The sequence below is a fragment of the Mus pahari genome, chromosome 8, assembly GCF_900095145.1.
Source record: "Mus pahari chromosome 8, PAHARI_EIJ_v1.1, whole genome shotgun sequence".
Taxonomy (NCBI): domain Eukaryota; kingdom Metazoa; phylum Chordata; class Mammalia; order Rodentia; family Muridae; genus Mus; species Mus pahari.
In genome coordinates this window covers 66247683-66267374 of record NC_034597.1, presented here as the reverse complement: position 1 = coordinate 66267374, position 19692 = coordinate 66247683, and the positions used below count along the sequence as shown (strand labels likewise).

Sequence of the window (19692 nt, the reverse complement as noted above, 5' to 3'; positions counted from 1 at the left end):
TGAGGTTGCTCTCTTTTGTTCCCTCCTAGATATGTGAGTGGTAGCTTGTGTTTCCTCATACGCTACATCATTTGATCTGAAGACCCAGGGGCCTGCACCTGGTGATATGATGCTTGGACCTTCCAGCTGCCAGAAATGAATGAAGCAAATCTCTTCTCTTTATAAATTAACTTAGCACCTGACATTATATTACAGCAATGAAAAAAAAAATCATTCTGCTTGATATTTATTGTCAACTAGATGAAACCCAGACATCTGGGAAGAGTGAGCCTCAGTTGGAGAATTGACTCCATCAGATTGGACTTTGACCATGTCTGATTGATGTGGGGCTCAGTTCACTGTGGGCAGTACTATCCCTAGGAAGTATCCCTAAGCTGTATATCAAAGCTAGCAGAGTGCAAGATACGGAGACATGGAGCCAATAAGCAGCACGCTTCTACGGTTTCTGCTTTACTTCCTGAATGAGCAAGCTCCTACCCTGAATTCCCTCAATGACAGATTGAGACCGAAGTGGAATAGGTGTGTTACTTCTCATGCACTAAGAGGTAATACAAAGTATGTATGTTGAGGTGTGCCTTCAACATACAAGGGATTCCTGCCTCCTGGTATCTGTGTCCGTGTTCAGTCCTTTGTCCTTGAAAGTGGGGTAGATTTATTGGTTTGTTTTCAGAAACAATACAGCAGAAATAAAGGAAGGTCACTGTCTTAGTTAGGGTTTTACTGCTGTGAACAACTCTTTTTTTTTTTTTGGTTTTTTGAGACAGGGTTTCTTGGTGTAGCCCTGGCTGTCCTAGAACTCACTCTGTAGACCAGGCTGGCCTTGAACTCAGAAATCCGCATGCCTCTGCCTTCTGAGTGCTGGGATTAAAGGTGTGCACCACCATGCCTGGCCTCCAAGGCAACTCTTATAAGGACAATATTTAATTGGGGCTGGCTTACAGGTTCAGAGGTTCAGTCCATTATCATCAAGGTGGGAGCATGGCAGCATCCTGGCAGGCATGGTGCAGGAGGAGCTGAGAGTTCTACATCTTCAACTGAAGGCAACTAGGAGAAGACTGACTTCCAGGCAGCTAGGATGAGGATCTTAAAGCCCACATCCACAGTGACACACCTACACCAACAAGGCCACTCCTACTCCAACAAGGCCACACCTCCATATAGTGCTGCTCTCTGGGCCAAGCATACTCAAACCACCACATTCACTATTAGCTCACAAAAGACTGTGGCTTCTGTCTTTGATCCTTCCTGTTCAAGTGAAGCAGTCGTGAACAGTGGTATAGGAGGTCCATGATGCAAGAAACTGCCATCTTCAGCTGTTGTGGGTTTAAATGTGTTTCCTAAGCCCCAAAGATAAAGTCTAGAGATATTACTTGGAAGCAGCATATTTTTTTTTTGTTATTGTTGTTGGTTTTTATTTTGTTTGCTTTGTTTCTTTGCCAACACGGTAAAGTTAGGTATGGTCATACTGGAAATGTTAGTCAGCCTTCTGTGACTATAACGAACACCTGGGATATTTTCACTTACAAAGAGAAAGGGATACTTGGGTTTATAGCTTTAGAGGCTTGTTGTCTGGTGACAAGTTCACAAGAAGCACGTGACAAAGCTATTAGAACTCACCTCATAGCCAAGAAGTGACAGAGAGAAAAGAATGGATTGAAGTCCTACTATCTAACGATTGGAAGGGACTTACCACTGTGCTCCCCACTTCCTTCAAGTGCTGCTAAGAGAAAGACTAAGCTTTCAACATATGGGCCTTTGGGGGACATCCTAGACATTCTAAAACACAACACTGGGTTGAAGTGAGTCTCAACCCCATGACCCTGTGACTGTTTTTTTTTTTTCTTTTAAAGATTTATTTTATTTATAGTGTCCACTGTCACTGTCTTCAGACACACCAGAAGAGAGCATCAGATCCCATTACAGATGGTTGTGAGCCACCATGTGGTTGTTAGGAATTGAACTCAGGACCTCTGGAAGAGCAGTCAGTGTTCTTAACCATTGAGCCATCTCTCTGGCTCAACTGTTATATTTTTAAGAAAGAAATTTAGGCATAGAGACACACATGGGGAACACCATCCAAAGACCTCTGGCAGGTCAAAATGAGGAAGCTGCCAGAGAGAGGCTGTACGTCATCAGGCTGTGCCCCAAAGCCTTCACAGAAAATAATCATTCTGTTTCCGTCTGATCTTTTGAACTTGGAGAAAAATCAATCCTTTTTGTGGTACTTTGCTATGAACTCCCTGGAAATGATCTCATCAGTCCATGGCCAGCTTGGATATGGAGCCTGCCAACAGGCAAGAGTGCTCCTGAAAGAAGATCTTGCAGGGCGTGCCAGCAGCCAGGCTATGTGAACTTGCAAGTATTCCACTTTCACTCTGGGGACAAGCCTGGTGATGACTCCAACCCCAAGTGACCCTTAACAGTAGACTTGTGAGACACCCGGAGCTGAAATACTAATCTAAGTGTTCCTGTCTCCCATCCCCGCCCATCATCAGGAAGGTAGTTTAGGAGTTAAGGATGGTTGGTTACCATCTCCAGTGTTTCCTGATAGGAGCAAGGGAGCAGAGCTCAGGGAATGGGAGCAAGAAAATAGCTCTGAAATGGATGCAAAATTTAAAAATGACAAATATAGTATAGTATCAGTTAGAAAGATGAAAAATACAACCAGTTTCTAACTGATGCTATATGTGCTGAAGAGATGGCTTGTTAGTTAAGAGCACTGGATGTTCTTCCAGAGGACCTGGGTTTGATTCCTAACACCCATATTGCAGCTCTTAACTGTTTTGTAACTCCAATTCCAGGGGATCTGATGCCCTTTTCTGGTTTTCTTGGGTACTGCTCAAAGGTGGGCACACACACATACAGGCAAAGCATTTATACACATAGAATAAAATAGTTAGCAAAGAAACTGATACCATAATTGAAAATATTGGAAATCCTAATATATAGCTTAGTAGGTAAAGGCACGTGGCATCAAACCTGATGACATAAGTTCAAACCCTACCACTCATGATGGAAGGAGAGAATTGACTCCCCAAGTTTTCCTGTGGGACACACACACACACACACAAGCAAATGTTTACAAAGTTTTAAAAAGTATATTAATTCAAGAACTTTGGAGCACTGTACATTAATCGCGTTATATTTAAAAGATTATAAAGATTAAAACAATTTCAAAGAAGTCTTAAATCTAGTGAGTTTGTTGCTGGCGGTGCTACTGGTGTGTCTCAGCTCTGCTCATTTGGAGATGGACAGGGCAGTTTTGACCCACAGCAGGCTGAGCTCAGGGCAAGGTCACCGCTGCCTCCGAGCAGGACCGTTATCTCGGCAGAAAGAGTTAATCATAACAAGCCTTAGTTGCAAACTGTGGATGCCAGTTAGGACTGGTGGTTGTGCTGAGCTGACTCAGGCAAGACCGCGGCTACTTCAAGGTCAGGGTGTTGCAAACCATGATAAGCCTCAGTTGCAATTACCCCAGTGTGGCGGGACATTGAACCACTGCCCGACAGCCTGCATAGAACTCCCCATCTCTAGAGTCACTTAGAAAGTCACTGTCAAGGTAGTTCTGCCCACTGTCTCATCTACCATGGCTTTCCTGAAGTATACTTTAATAACTCCACTTTAGCCTTCAGTCTTTGGTGAACTCATTCACAGCCCACGCGTCGCTAGCCTGTCACTGCCACTCCCAGCACAGAGTCAGCGACTTTGTGTAGAGTATAAGACAGAAGGACTAGATAAATGTATAGATGCAGGGGGAATAGGAATTTTGTAGCTTAGAGGAAAGAGACAGAGAGAGGAGGAGGCTAGACTGGAGCCCATAGTACAGGAGTCTAAATTAGAGATATCCATCACTCAGGATTTAAAAGTATCTGGGGAGGGTGGTGAGATGGCCCAGTGGTTAAGGACACTTGTTCTTCTAAAGGACTTGGGTTCAGTTCCCAGCACCCATGTAGCAGCTCATAATCATCTGTACTCCTGTTCTAGGGGGATCTGATGCCTTCTTCTGACTTCTGTGGACACCAGACATCCACGTGATGTCCATAGAGGTCATGAGCACACATGAGCACACATGCACTTGCACACACTTGCACACGAAACACTTATAACATCAGCAGAAATAAATAAATCTAAGAACAATTTTAAAAATATCTGCGGTGAGAGTCATGTTGTTTGTGAGGGTAACACTGACTGTCGACCTGACAGGTCTAGAATCAAGGTTCGTGGGATACGCATGAGGTATTATCTAGATTAGGTCATCTCTAGGCATGCCTGTGAGGGATGTGTGGGGGCAAGGAAACTGAAGTGGGAAGACTCCCCCTGAATGTGGCCAACACCTTCTATCAGAAGCTGGTATACAAGGAGCCCCAAGGGAAAACCCTTCGCTTGCTTGCTTGCTTTAGACTCTTGCTAGTGAGCGCTTCTGCCACTGCTTCTAAATTCCTTTGCTGGCACCAGAACCGGGCTTCACTGGCTCTCCAACGTGGACTGAAGGCCATTGGTCCTACAGGAGCCTTGGCATCAGATTGGAACCAATGAGGCACCCAGGCTGGTGGGCTGAGCAGCTATCTGCCAGGCTCCAACCTTTCCACAGTGCAGGCAGCCATCCTTGGACTGACGACCCAGACCCTATCATGTAAGGCGGCTGAATAAATCCCCTTTGAATATAGCCATTATATTGTTTCTTTTTCTAAAGAGAACCCAACTATGCTGTTTTATGTCGTGTGATACAATGTACAAGGAAACACGCAGAAGGACTTTTAAACAAAACTTTCCAAGCACAATAGGCAAAGAAGACAATTTGAGAACTGGTAGGCATTGTGCTGAAGAGCAGAGAGTGCTAGACGATAAGACATCCCCAGGACACAGAAGCAAGGGTTTCCAAGAAGCAAACCCAGCAGTCCACATCCTTATTCAAAACAAAGAGGAAGGGCTTTGTTGAGGAGAGAGGAAAGAACCTTGAACAAGCCCAAGTCTTGCTCAGTGGGTAACAATGACAAACTGGCAGAGTGCATGTCCAGAAATGAAGTCTTGTGAAGATCTGCCATTGTTCTAAATGTTTCTAAATTTAATCACGAGGAAATAATCCCATGAATCCAGAACATGACAAGACAGTTGGTCTGGACCTCAACTATGCCAAAGTTAAGAAGAATTTAGAAAAGGAGAGGCTCCGGTCAGATTGTAAAGTAAAATAGTTAATGAAAAAAAGAAAAAGAAAACGAGAGCTCTGGTTTAAGAAGTTTACGAGAGGTGAATTCAGATGTATTGGGTTGATTTTTAGGTGCTCCCGAGTTTCCCCGTGCGCATGTGTGTATGACCTTTTGAGACAGCAAGGGGATATAAATATGATAGTGTATGGGATATGATTGAAAATGTACTCAGTCTCTTGTATATGATTACGTGGTAATTTTTCAAGAGTTCGGTGTGAAAGGAATATGCACAGAAAGAATGCAAGAGTTGCGAAATGCTAGCGTTGGTGAGTCTGGGTTCTCAGTTTTCAGTCAGCACATTTCAAATTATAATGCAAGATGATTTCTTTGCGACTGCGGAGGTTCTGGGAGACACGGAGAAGCCCCTCTGGAGAAGAGTCATTCGGCTCTGTGGCTTCCCGGCTTCTCCTTCACAGACCGAAGGCGGTGGGGAGCAGCGAGCAGCCCGCAGCTCGGTTCCCAGCAGTGAGAGCCTGAGAACCCCAGTCTGGTTGCTTCTTGGACCGGCTCTTCCTGGGTCTGGTCGGCTGTGGCCGGAGGCGTGGCCTTGAGGGAGCCGGTGTCGGCAGTGACCAATGAGAACGTGGTGTGGGCGTGTTCGGGCGACAAGCGGGTGGAGTCGTTCCCGTCTTGGGCCGCGCCCGCCGCTCGGCGGCCTTTTCTTCCGCTCCCGCCCCGAGGTGCTCCCAGGCGGCTGCACTGGCTCCGAGGAGAAGGTGGAGGAGCTCCGCCGCGGGGTGAGTTCCCGGCCGCGCTGCTGCCTCGTGGACCCGGCCGGAGAACCGCTGCGGCAGGTTTGCTCCGGGCTGAAGTGCTCTGGGGTTCGGTGGGCACGAGGCTCCGGGGCCCGGGCTCGCTTCGGGGTTCGGGTGGTTCTGCGGGATCCGCGGAGGATGGCCGAGGGGGACGTCCGGGAGGCTCAAAGGTTGAACCTTTCGCTGCAGCACTTCTTCCTCCCACCGGTGTGCGCCCCTCCCATCCGTGGGCAGAGACCGTGCAGCTTCAGCACCCGTGAGCTCAGTACCCGGGATAGGGCTCTTCACCCATTGAATTGCTGGTGGAGGGCTGGGGATGTAGCTCAGTGGTTGAGCTATTTATTGTATACAGGGTCCCAGGTTCAATCATCAGCTCTGCTAAATAGACGGATAATAAATAATTTCCATTTTCTTTAAGGCAGGGGGCCGGGCGCGCGTGTACACACACACACATACACACACACACACAAATTGCTCGTGGAACAACAAGCCAGGTTGCTGCATGCCAGTTCGCAAGAACCTGTCAAATGAATTGCTCGAGAAGTTAACTTGCTAATGCGTTTTAAAGGCTTTTTGGGTGTAATTTCAGGCAAAACATTCAATAGTCAGGATTGTTCTTGCCTAAGAATAGCAAAACAATGCTAGAACACCCTTGTAGATTCTACATTCGGAGATGTGTTAGTGTGAAGTTGAAAGGCATGGATTTAGATCTTAGCAGTGGCACTGCCAACTTTTGTAACATGGGCTCCATTATCTCGTGAAAAAAAAATGGTACCATTTCTAAAATGTTTTTAAAACACCATATTTCATAAATATGTGTTGAGTTTGTTTTTTTTTCTGTACACTTAAAAAAAAAAAGATTCATCCAGTCTTATTTATGTGTCTGTGAGTTTACATGTGAAGTACCCTTGGAAATCAGAAAGCATCAGATTCTCTGAAGCAGGAATTCTAAGCAGGTGTGAGCCACTCGATGTGGATACTGGGAATCGAACCCTAGTCCTCTGGAAGAACAGGTTGAGCCATCTCTCGGCCCCATCACTGTGCGCTTTTAATAAAGAATAGGGAATAGGAAAGGCTTATGAAAAGAGTGTAACGGGGGAGAGATTTATGAGAACACGAAGGGAGGAGTATGCGATTACGGTTGAAGACTGTAGACTGAAAGAACAGACTAAAATGAAGACGATTTATTAATTATATAAGAGGAACTTGGAGAGCCCGCAGAAGTACTAGCAGTACCAATTTTAAAAAATAATCGTACAGAGCAGTGAGTTTCATCACACTGACTTCATAGCTTCTGTTCCTCACCCTACCCACCCGCCCCCAGCTCCTTGCATTCCTCCATCACTGCCTGCCCAGTTAGAGCCCTTCTACTTTCCAGCCCACCAGCTGTCCTGTCTCTCCGAGGGCCTTTTCCTCCCTTCTCACGACTCTCTTCCTAGTAATGTGACCCATGCACATACACTTACAAACCCACGTATATTTATGAACATAAAACAGGGAATGTTTGTCTTTTGAGTCTAATTTATAATCTTTTTTTTTTTTTTTTGGTTTTTCAAGACAGGGTTTCTCGGTATAGCCCTGGCTGTCCTGGAGCTCACTTTGTAGACCAGGCTGGCCTCGAACTCAGAAATCTGCCTGCCTCTGCCTCCCGAGTGCTGGGATTAAAGGTGTGCACCACCACTGCCCAGCTCCTAGGTATTTTTGAGTCTCACTAGTTTTGGCCAGCCTAGAACTTGATATGTAGACCAGGATGGCCTTGAACTCACAGAGATTGACATGCCTCTGCCTCCCAAGTACTGGGAGTAAAAGTGAGTGCCACCATGTTAGGTGTGGGGACATTTTCTATATCCATTCATCCGCTGATGGACATCTAGGAGTATTCTGTTCCCCAGGTAGTGTGATGAGTGCCACCATGTTAGGTGTGGGGACATTTTCTATATCCATTCATCCGCTGATGGACATCTAGGAGTATTCTGTTCCCCAGGTATTGTGAATAGACCATGAATGTGCGTGTGTCTCTGTGGTGTGTTAACTTGGAATTGTTTGGGTATAGACCTAAACTGGACCATATGGTAGTTCTTCTTCTTTGGACTTTTGAGACAGGGTTTCTCTGTATAATCCTGAACGCCCTGGAGCTTGCTCTCCTTGAACTCGGAGATCTGTCTGCTCAGCTTTTTTTTTTTTAAAAGAACTCCCTGGGCTGGTGAGATGGCTCAGTGGGTAAGAGCACTCGATTGCTCTTCCGAAGGTCCGGAGTTCAAATCCCAGCAACCACATGGTGGCTCACAACCATCCGTAACAAGATCTGACGCCCTCTTCTGGAGTGTCTGAAGACAGCTACAGTGTACTTACATATAATAAATAAATACATCTTTAAAAAAAAAAAAAGAACTCCCCCCATATTTAATTTGATAGTGGCTGCACAAATTTATGTTTCTATCAGCATGGGTGATATTTTCCTTTTAAGGACAAACTCACCAGTATTTGCCACCTTTTTAAAATCAATTAATGTGTGTATGTGTGTGTGTGTGTGTGTGTGTGTGTGTGTGTGTGTGTACATGTACATGAGATCACATGCGTGAGAGAACCTACAGCACGGGTACAGAGACAGAGAACAACTTTCAGAAGTCAGGCGTCCTGTGGCTCTCCAGGACTCAGGTTGTTAGGCTTGATGACAGGTGCTTTTCCTGAGCCATCTTGTGGCCCTCGTTTGTTTTCTTGGTGACAGCCATTCTGTCTGCAGTGAGGTGGAACCTCAAAGCAGTTTTATTTTTTCATTTTGTTTTTGGTGTTTTTCAAGACAGGGTCTCACTAGGTAGCTCAGGCTGTCCTGGAACTCTGTAGACCAGGCTGGCCTAGAACTCACTCTGTAGACCAGGCTGGCCTAGAACTCACTCTGTAGACCAGGCTGGCCTAGAACTCACTCTGTAGACTAGGCTGGCCTAGAATTCACTCTGTAGACCAGGCTGGCCATTGAACTCACAGAGATCCACCTGTCTCTGCCTCCAGAGTGCTGGGATTAAAGGCGTGTGGCTCCATGCCCAGCTCAAAGCAGTCCTAATTTGCGTTTACCTGCAGCTCCTTATATGTCCTGGTTGTTAATCCCTTGTCTCCTGTGTAGTTGACAAAGATTCCTACGCCCCGCCCCCCCTCTGTAAGCTGCCTCTTCACTGTTTTCTTTATGCAAAGAAGCCTTTTAATTTCATGTAATCCTGTTTACTTCCTGTAAATTCCGTGCTTTAATGGCTCTCTTTACAGTTGTACAAATAAGTTCAGGTGGAAATAAATGTTCATTATCATATAAGAGATGATATAATAGAATGGGTAACAGTATATATCTTAAGTGAAGGGAGAAATGTTTAGTTTTTTTTTTTTTATAGATACTTTCATATATATATATAATTTTTTATGGCGTTGCTAGGCCTTAGCTTTCTTCATGCTAGCTAGCTAAGTACTCTGTCACCAAGATACACCCCTCAGTCTTTAGTAAACACACACACATGCATGTGTATTTAACAGCCTTGGAAGATAGTTGTTTGACTGCAAAATATTGTGAAGAGGAAAGATCATGCAGTCCTTCCGAGAGACACCAGCTGGAGTGCCTCATCCTGCTTTTCGGAGGCTTATTGCTTCAAGTCCTTTGTGTGGAAAATGTATAGCAATGCCTGACGTTGAATATTTCATAAGGACGGCTGATGTTAGTGTTGTGCTTATGATGCAGCGAAGAGAATTGGCCAGTGGGTTTCAGTCTGACTTCGAGTGTATGGCCAAACGTGACGCTTGATTGGAAGTGACCTACAGCCACCACTGGACTCTGGCTGTCTGCAAAGCTGTAATCCCTTTGCCAGTTCTCAAGTGAGACACATCTGTCTGTCTCCATCTTGGTCTTCACTGTATAGAATTGGGGTTCTCGGAAAAATCACTCCTCACATGAAGGTTAAAGATAAGCATGGGAAGCTCCTCTCCGAGGGAGCGTGGACACGAATGGGTTAGTTTGCTGAACACAGGTTACAGCCCCCCGGTAATGGGAGCTCTGTCAGTTTGCCATGGTCAGCACAGCCTGGACACACCTGCTGGCCGGCCCAGCCTTCAGCGAGACCTTTTGTTTGCTTGGATGCTTTCTGATTCTTTCTGTTTATTTGTTTGTTTGTTTTCTAGTCTCTCAAGACAGTGTTTCTCTGTTCTGACTGTCCTGGAACTCACTTTAGACCAGACTTGCCTTAGAACTCAACGGAGATCCATTTATTTCTGCTTCCCAAGCACTGGGATTACAGTTCTGTGGCACCACTCTGGGCTTGGCTTTCTGGCTTTGTTGTTGTTGTTTGTAATAAGGTGTAACAATCTTTAAAAAACAGTAAAACTTTAAAAGTTTACTGTCTCTTCAAAAGTTCAAACTCTCTTAACTGTGGGCTCCTGTACAACCCAGACCAAATTATTTACTTTCTTATTCCTCAAGGAGGAGGACACAGTTATAGTCAAGTGTAAGCAAAACCAAAATCCACATTCTGTAGCTCAGTGTCCAGCATCTGGGATCCACTCATGATCCTGTGTTCCCCAAAACGCTGGCAGCCCCACCTCTCCAGCTGAGCTTTCTGCAGCGCACAGCTTGTCTAGTAGCTTCAGGTCCCCTCCACTCCACATTTGCCATTGCCCTTGGCACACATTCCACACACCTGGCATCTCCCGTATCCCAGAGTCTCCACTGAAGTGGAGGCTAGACCTTCACCAGTGGCCTCTCCTGGTTGTTACGTTTCTCTGTGACCCCTTCAATCTGCCTTTCTTGTGTTTTTAAAACTAGAACCGGGTAGGCGATCCTTAGATCTTGCCGACTTCCAGCTAGCAGCCTGAGATGCATCCTTGGCCCTTCCAGACCACAGAAGTAACTCCCAGGATAGTTCACTTCAGTGAGGCTGATCTCATTAACCACAGTTGGTTCTTTAGTCCCAGCTGACTGGCATCAGTTGTCTCAGTAAAGCACAAAAGGTTCTACTTTGGTGACGCTGGTCACTTGTTAATCAAGCTGCTTCTTAAGCCTCAGCTGACCAGCAAGCACAGATTCCTAATCCAACATATCATGAAGACCCTAATAGAGTCTTCGCGTCCCTCTGAAATGTCTCAGGCCAGACCTCCATTGTCTGCATCATCATCTAAGGTCCCACAGCAACCGTGCATTAAGATCTGAGGACTCAGCAGTCCCAGATTCTAACCATTTCCATAGTCTTCCCCCTAAAACGACATGGGAAGATTTCATCATGGTAACACCTCACTCTTGGTACCAATTTTTGGGCTTGTTTCTTTTCTGTTGCTTTAAGAAAAATACTTCCAAAAGCAACTTGGGGGGAGGGAAGGCTTTCATCTGACAGGTTACATGTAGTCCACCCTCAGAGGAAGTACAGGCCGAATCACAGAGGAACACTGCTAATGGCCGGCTTCCAGGCTCATGTTCAGCTACTTTCTTATGGAGCTCAGGCCCACCTACCTAGAGATGGTACTTCTCACAGCAGGCTTGGGCCCTCTCACATCAATTAGTCATCAAGAAAATGCCCCACAGACATACCCACAGGCCACTTTTTCAGTAGAGGTTACCTACCCCTTCCTATGTGGGTAAAGGTGACAACCAAGAGTAGTTACCACACCTAACATGCATGAAGCCCTGGGCTCGATCCTCAGCACTGCGTAAAGCCACGCAGAGTGATGCCTGCTTATAATCCCAGGAATCAGGAGGAGCAGAAGCTCAGAGCTGTCCTTGACTACACAGTAAGTTCCTGGTCAGCCTGGCATAGGAGACTGCCTCAAAAACAAAACAAGCCAATACCAAGGGGAAAAGTACTTAATATTAAAACAAATAGAACTAAAGATAGCTCAGAAATAGCAACAGAAAACTAGAAAGTTAATTAGTGACAGAGCATGAGGGTATGATGGTTGTGTTTAATATCTAAAAATTAAAGGTAAATTTAAAAAATATATTTATTTTTATTTTTAAATGTACATTGGTGTTTCATCTGCCTGTGTGTCTGTGTGAGGGTATTGGACCCCCTGGAATAGGAGTTAGAGACAGTTGTGAGCTGCCATATGGTTGCTGGGAATTGAACCCAGGTTCTCTGGAAGAACAACCAGTGCTCTTAACCACTGAGCCATCTCTGTAGCCAGTAAATTATCCACTTTCCATAAACATTTGCTGACATTTTGGAGACGTGTGTGTGTTTGTGTGTTATGCATGCATATGTGTATATGTGCAGAAATCCCATCCACATATATCCATGTTTTTATATTATAGAAAAACACTTGGGCTGGAGAGATGGCTCAGTGGTTAAGAGCACTGACTGCTCTTCCAGAGGTCCTGAGTTCATTTCCCAACAACCACATGGTAGCTCACAACCATCTGTAATGGGATCTGATGCCCTCTTCTGGTGTGTCTGAAGACAGCTACAGTATACTCACATACATAAAATAAACCTTAAAAAAAAAAAAAAAGAACAGCTTAAAAAGCACTGATTTTTTTTTTTTTTTTTAAGGAAAACACTTGTAACTGAGATGAATGAAAGAAGATTCATCTGTAATGTCACCATTGCAGAACAGCCATTATAAGCAGACCCCTGAGGCCAGCCTTTCTTTAGTTTACTGAGAAAGGCTGAGTTTAGTTTCTTTAGTTTACTGAGTTACAGAAGCAGCACAGATACTTGGGCTTCACCCATGGGCGAAGAACGTCTGAGGAAGCCCAGGTACCTCACAGTTGCTTGATGGGTGTGTAGCATCAAGCCCCTGAAGACCAGCCATGTAGACAGTGGGCAGGGGTGGGATCGGGCTTTGGGGTAATAAGAGTTTTAGAGGGCTTGAGAGAATGGCGACTACAGTAAGAGTCATCAGTCAGTTTCAGTGACTTGGTTTATAGTGGGGAGGGCTGGGGAGGGAGCTCAGCTGGTAGAATGCTAGCCAAGGATCTGAGTTTGATCTCTAGAACACATTTAAACAGTCAGGTGGAGCGATGCACGCATGCAGTCCCAGTGTGGGGAACTGGAGACAGATGGGTCCCAGGATGCTGTGGCCAGCCACCCTGACTGAATCAGTCAAATGTGGGCCAGTGAGAGCACGGAGAGGAATGTCATGAAACACTGCCATCCAGATATGACATTGCTGCTGTGCCACGGACATGTGGACTTTATAGATACTCACTAGATTGGGTTCTCTATCTCCTCTTCCTCAGTCACTAGTGACTAGTAATGGCTGCTGGAGGAGGGGGCGTCATTTTTTTTTTTCTTAATGGTGTAGCCATGGGGAAACTGAGTGGGAAGAAGGGGTTCAGAGGGAAAGGGAGAAGAGACAGGGTAATGGGGTGAAGGGTGAATATAATCACAATGCATTATGTATGTATACATATACACGTAGGAAATTGTCCAAAAGTAAATATAAGTAAGTCTATACTCTTAATTTGCTGGGATGGCTGCTCTTGTGGTGGTGCAAACAATGCTTAGCATGGGAGGGTAACAAGAACAAAGTGTACATTTTCACCGAGGTCTGCCCTGTCTTTCCTTCATGCCAAGCTTCCTCTGTGCTTGTAACACAGTATGGAGAGAGTGAGCTGACATTCACTGAGTACACACTCAAAGAGGGTTGTGTTCATGTTAAGGACATCTCATTTAATTTAGGTTTAGAGTGGTTTCCAACTCTAGTATTCCTGAGGGATATGATGTTTCCCCTGAGGGAGTCACTAAGACAGTGGTAAATGAATAGCAAATATTTATTGCATGAGAAACTAAGAGATCTACCGTAAGTAAGACTGGCTAGAAAGCAGCCTCCAATGTACTGTGCTGAGTGTGCACACACGCATCATGGTGTCAGCCTGGAAGAATATAGGTTGAGGCTCCTGAAGAAGTAAGATTGCCCATTTGGGGCCTGTCTTAGAGTTTTACTGCTGTGAAGAGACACCATGACCATGGCAGCTCTTGCAAGGGAAAACATTTCATTGAGAATGGCTTACAGTTCAGAGGTGTAGTCATCATCATCATGGCGGGAAGTGTGGTGGCACACATGGTGCAGGAGGAGGAGCTGAGAGTTCTACGTCTGGATTGGCAGGCAGCAGGAAGAGGTGGTGAGCTACTGGGCTTGGCTTGAACTTTTGAAGTCTCAAAGCCCACCTGTAGTGACAGCTTCCTCCAACAAGGCCACACCTCCTAATAGTGCCACTCCCCATGAGCCTGTTGGGACCATTTTTACTCAAACCACCACAGAGCCTAGGACACAGGGGCTCTGCTTTAGTAAGGCAAGGTTTGCCCCAGTTGTTGATAGGGTTGTTTGGGGGCATTCTCTGAATAAAACCCAGGGATAAGAGTTTGGAGCAGAAGCTGCCTATGTGGGGAGTTCTGTGTGGTGGTGAGAATAAGAAAGACCCCATAGGCTCATCGATTTGAATGCTTGGTCACCAGGGAGTGGAGCTGTGTGGATGGGATTAGAAGGATTAGGAGGTATAGCCTGGTTGGAGGAAGTGTGTCACTGGGGGTCGGCCTTGGCATTTCCAAAGCTCATGCCAAGCCCAGTCTCTGTCTTAGCTTGCAGATCGGGATAGCGTGCTTGCAGCCCTGCTCCTGCTGTGATGATAGTGGACTGAACCTCTGATACTGGAAGCCAGCCCCAGTTAAATGTTTCCTTTATAAGAGCTGCTTTGGTCATGGTGTCTCTTCACAGCAGTAGGGCAGTAACTGAGACATTATGGTTTTGAATCGTTTTCCCTTTTGTATCTAGAACAAACCTGGAGGCAGACCTGTAGGAGGCAATGCTTGAATAACTCTAAGACAGTGAAAATGTCAGCCCTCAACTGGAAGCCCTTTGTGTATGGAGGGCTGGCCTCCATCACAGCAGAATGCGGTAAGAGCCCTGGTCTGAAGCTTTGCCTGAGGGATGTGGTGGCTGTCAGGTTTTGTGTTTGGTGTGCACGGCGTTCAAGTGCAGGCTTGTGAACTCATACCCTCCAGATCCAGACATGCCTCTTTGGGTAGGTTTTTAGACAGCTTAGTGATTTTGGCTACTTGTTAGCAACTTTGGGTTTAAAGTGCACTAGGGGGAAAGTTGACCCATTTTATGACTCCCATTTGGGTTGGCCTGACCCTGTTTCCTTGCCCCTTTCTCCACTTTGCCACTGTAAATCCATTTGGCTGCAAGAAGTTTGGCATGCTCCAGGGCCTTCTCTGAACCTGAGCAGATTGACTCTCCATTGCAAACTTTGTGCATCATTTCCATCTCACCCTGACTCCATCAGTTTGGTTCTGTATCAGATTGCATTGCTGTGCATCCGATTGCATTGCTTTTGCATCCTATTGCATTGTTTCTGCATCTGATTACACTGCTATGCATCTGATTGCATTGCTCCTGCATCTGTTGCATCCGATTGCATTGCTTTTGCATCCTATTGCATTGCTTCTGCATCTGATTGCACTGCTATGCATCCGATTGCATTGCTCCTGCATCTGACTGCATTGCTCCTGCATCTGTTGCATCTGATTGCATTGCTTTTGTTTCCTATTGCATTGCTTCTGCATCTGATTGCACTGCTGTGCATCCGATTGCATTGCTCCTGCATCCAATTGCATTGTTCCTGCATCTGATTGCATTGCTCCTCCATCTGATTGCCTTGCTCCTGGGTGTGTGCAGTTTTATCAAGCGCTTGTTAACTGCTTGGCTTCTGGCTTGGACCTTCCCTTCGCTCAGCTGACTTGCAGGGCACATGAATCACCCACTCACTAATGCTGGTCAGCTTTCTATGCATGGATTATGGAATTTGAAAGAATGATTCATATCCCTGAATGCGTTGACCTGGACTTAGTGAGCCAAAGTTACTGACTGAAGATGCAGTACATACATGGAGTCTATGTGTTTGGGTAACTGGTGAGGTCAGTGTTAAGTACTCTTACCTGCCTCATCCGATTTCATTTATCAAAGAAAATTCCTTAAACTTTAAAACCTCTGTTCAGTCACTGAACACAGTGCTAGCCTTTTTTTTTTTTTTCTTTGCATAAGGAATGTTTGGGGTTTTAAGTGGATTTCCTCTTCATATAAATGATTTTTGTTTGTCCATGTTCAATGGCAGTTCTGCCTCCCCACTCAGCTTTATAAAAAGATAGACATAATAAAGAAATGTTTAACTGAGTATGGTGGCACATGCCTGCAAACCAGCATTGTGGGAGGGAGAGGAAGGCAGAGCGGGAGTTCAGGGTCAGCTTTAGCTATAGCAGGTTTCAGACCCGGCTGGGCGACATGAGGGCCTAGCTCCCAGAACAAATCAACAAACGGTGTTTAGTCATTTTTTGAGGTTGTTAATTTTCTTGCCCACCATCTGCTTCTTTTAAAAAATATATAGTGTGTCTTTTTTTGAGACAAGATGTTGCTGTATAGCCCAGGCTGGCCTCGAACTCCTAACCATCGCCCTGCTTCCTGAGTTCTAGAATGCCAGCAGGCAACCATGGCAGTCATTCCTGGGGTCCACCTATTTTTTCTGGACAGGTCTCTGAATACCCTGGAACTTGCTAGGTAGGCTTGGCCACAGGGTCAGCAAGCCAGCCTGTTTCCACCTCCCCAGAGTGTTCCACCATGCTCAGCCTTTTTATGTGGAGACTGGGAATCAAATCCAGGTCTCCATGCTTGTAAGGGAAATGTGTTACCAAGTGAACTATTTTTCCAGTTTGGCCATTTCTTAACATTTCTTTTTTCAGGGAGATTTTTCTTTTTCTTTAACATTTTAAGGCACATTTCCAATTGATTTAACTAAGACACGGCTTCAGATTCAAGGCCAGACAAACGATGCCAACTTCCGAGAGATCAGGTACCGAGGCATGCTGCACGCGCTCATGAGGATAGGCCGAGAAGAAGGCCTGAGGGCGCTGTATTCAGGGTGAGTATTGGGTATTTGTGTCTAACTGTGGGCCCTTTGAAGTGCATGCTTAACGTATCACCATCATAGAGGGGGAAGACGAACATTAGTTATTCTCAAGTATCTAGGTTTTTACCATGATAAAAATATTAACTTGTGGTTAAGGTTTGCAAACGCTTTTAAATTCATTAAGCTATTGATGGGAAAGTAAGCAAGATAAGGCTTGACCTCTATCAGTGAGTTCTTTGCAGGGAACACAACACCCTTGATGGTTTAAATGATGGGCCTTAAGGGACTATTGAAGGCTTAAGGGAACAATTGAAGGGTAGATACTGAAGTACCTAGAAACTGGCGAAGTGACCCTAGGCTAAAGGGCCAAGGGCAGCAGTCATGGTGCCACAGTTCAGGAGGGTGATGCCTTGTAGGAGATTGCACTGTCAGTAGATGCTTAGGGTACTGCACCCGTATGGGGTCATTTGCAGGGGTGAGGAGGGATGGGATGGGATGGGATGTCTGCTGGAAGGGTGCCTGTGAGATGTGGTCTGTAAACGTCAGCCTTTCTCAGAGCACAGAGTGGGGCGAGCATGAACATAATACATTCGTGAATGTAGAACTGTCACTGCTGGGGGCTGCACATGTGGAAATGGGATCACAGTGGTGTCTGGTGTCTGTCCCACACTGTTGAGGGCAGGGAGGTGGGGCTGTTCAGGAAAGTCACTCCATGTAGGAGGCACAGAATCAGACCCTGAAGGCGCAAGAAGAATTAGGCAGGCAAAGAGGCGAGAGTGGGGTGTTTGTGTACAGCTAGGCAGCATTGCAGTTCTACAGAGAACAAGTATTCCAGCACGGAGATGGCTGGGAGTTGGCAGAATAGCAAGAAATGAAGCCAGAGTGTTAGAGCATCAGAGAATGGATGGCTTTGTGCCCTGCCAAGCACCTGTCCCACACTGGTGGCCCTCAGCCCCTCCACGGTCCACAGAGGTCTTTGTTTTTAGGTCCAGCCAAGACATTCATTCATTCATTCATTCATTCATCACTCACTCATTCATTCATTCATTCATAGAGAGGTATTGCTGCGTTGCCTAGGCTGCCTTGAACTCATGGCTCAAATGATTCTCCTGCCGTAGCCTCCTGATTAGGGGCATGTGTCACCGTGCTCAGCCAAGTCAATAGTTTTAGGATGTTTAATTGTGCATAGAAACAAGAGAAAGGAAAGCTCCAGCAGGCCTGGATCCACTCACTGTGACAGTACTGGCTGCCGTTGATACTTTCTCTGGCTTATCTGACCTTGAGGCATGGCATATGCGCACACTGTTGGACTGAGGCTGCTCACTCATCCTTGGCATCTGCCTGGTGCCTGTCAACACTTGCGTTTGCTACGCCTGTGACAAGCGAGGGCTGAGGTAGCAAGAGTGCCTTGAGCAGGTCTCCGGCAGGACCAGCAGTGTTGTGTGACTTTCTTACGGGGTTCCCGGGTAGGAGAGGTAGTGAGAAGGGAGGAGATAAGGCCTGGACTCGTGGCTTTCACTAGAGTGTAGCTATGCCTCCCCACCCCCATTCCCACAGGAGACAGACGAGGAGGGCTAATGCAGAGAAGGAGGAAATGAGCTCAATGCAGGACATTGAATGTGGACATGTGTGGGATGTCTAAACTGAAGAGTTAGACAGCAAGCAGCTGGGAAGTGGTCAGAACTGATCAGAATGTGGCTCTAGGAATCATCTGTTAGGATGAGCATGATGCTATCTATGGGAGTGGATGGGCTGGCAAGAGTGTGGAGGAAGGAGAGGAAGGAGATGGGGGTGGGGGGTGGGGGAGGGTCCCAGAGGGCGTGCCTGCAGCTGTGGTGTGGACGAGACACTGCTGCAAAGGTTCCATGAGATGCTATGTGGACACTGCCTTGTGATCTGGCCGGCTGGCTGCTTTGGTGAGGGGGAGCTCAGGATGTAATATAGGAGGAGGTAGGAAATGTAGACCAAGGGGCTAGGGGGTGAATGAGAAAAAAGAAATGAAGCAGGAAGGAAAGGCCATGCCTGCTCTCAGGTCTGGTGGAGGAGAGCTTAAACAGTGTCAGAGACATCTTGGAGAGCCCAGAGTGGACTCGAGCAGACTGAGCTGGGCCCTGGGAGGAGAGCCCAGAGTGGACATGACTAGACTGAGCTGGGCCCGGGGAGGGGAGGTAAGGGAACCTGGTGCAAAGGCCTAAAGGGCAGAGGTACAAAAAGGGGAGGGTAACCAAGACGTCTGCATTATATACGGAAGAGCCTTCGGGGTAGGGCAACCCAGGCCCTGGGCTGGAGAGTTCAGGGTAGAGCAGGGTCTGCCAGCCATAGTCTGTAATGCTCAGGGACTGAGGAATGCTAGAAGCTGGAGGCCAGGTCTGTTTGGATATGTTAAACAGGCACCTCAGCTCTTGTTTCTTTCTGTCCTGGGTTTGAAAGGTAACCTGGGCTAAGCACACTGCAGGTCGGCCTCCCAGAGGATGGGAGGGTGTATCCAGGATGGAGAACTGTGTCTTGTGCTTGCTAATTGTGGCTTGAATTATGTGTCCTATTGGAAAAACTTAGAGGGGCAGGAAATAACTTCGGGTGTTCTTCAGGTGGTACCCGCCTTCCCGGGTTCTTTGTACTCTGAAAGGAATGTTTATGCGTTTTACTTAAGTGGGCAAACTGACCCCACGTTGGCATTTTCCTCAGGTTAAGTATGGGCCTCAGGCTTCCACTTAGGGACCTAATAATTATCTCTGATTTCAAGACCCAAGTGTGCTTTTCTTACCTTTTTTTTTTTTTTTTTTTTTAATGTGAAGATCCTCATTTGAAGCTGGGTGTGGTGGTGCATGACTTTAATCCCACCTCGAGGGAGGTAGAGGCG

The 19692-nt window shown here is 46.3% G+C and overlaps 1 protein-coding gene across 3 annotated transcripts in view; it reads left to right on the top strand.

The window, feature by feature from the left end:
• The first annotated feature begins 5837 nt into the window (after positions 1-5837).
• Slc25a30 (solute carrier family 25 member 30) overlaps positions 5838-19692 on the top strand; it is a 24016-nt gene continuing 10161 nt past the window's right edge. The window contains exons 1-3 of one of the 3 annotated variants that reach the window (XM_029541592.1): positions 5838-5944; positions 14702-14824; positions 16697-16844. In XM_029541592.1, coding sequence (XP_029397452.1) covers positions 14761-14824; positions 16697-16844 — 212 coding nt within the window. In that variant the 5' untranslated portion in view covers positions 5838-5944; positions 14702-14760. Of the gene's footprint in view, positions 6002-14701; positions 14825-16665; positions 16845-19692 lie in introns of those variants that run through there. The other 2 variants (XM_029541593.1, XM_029541594.1) reach the window with 2 other exon arrangements.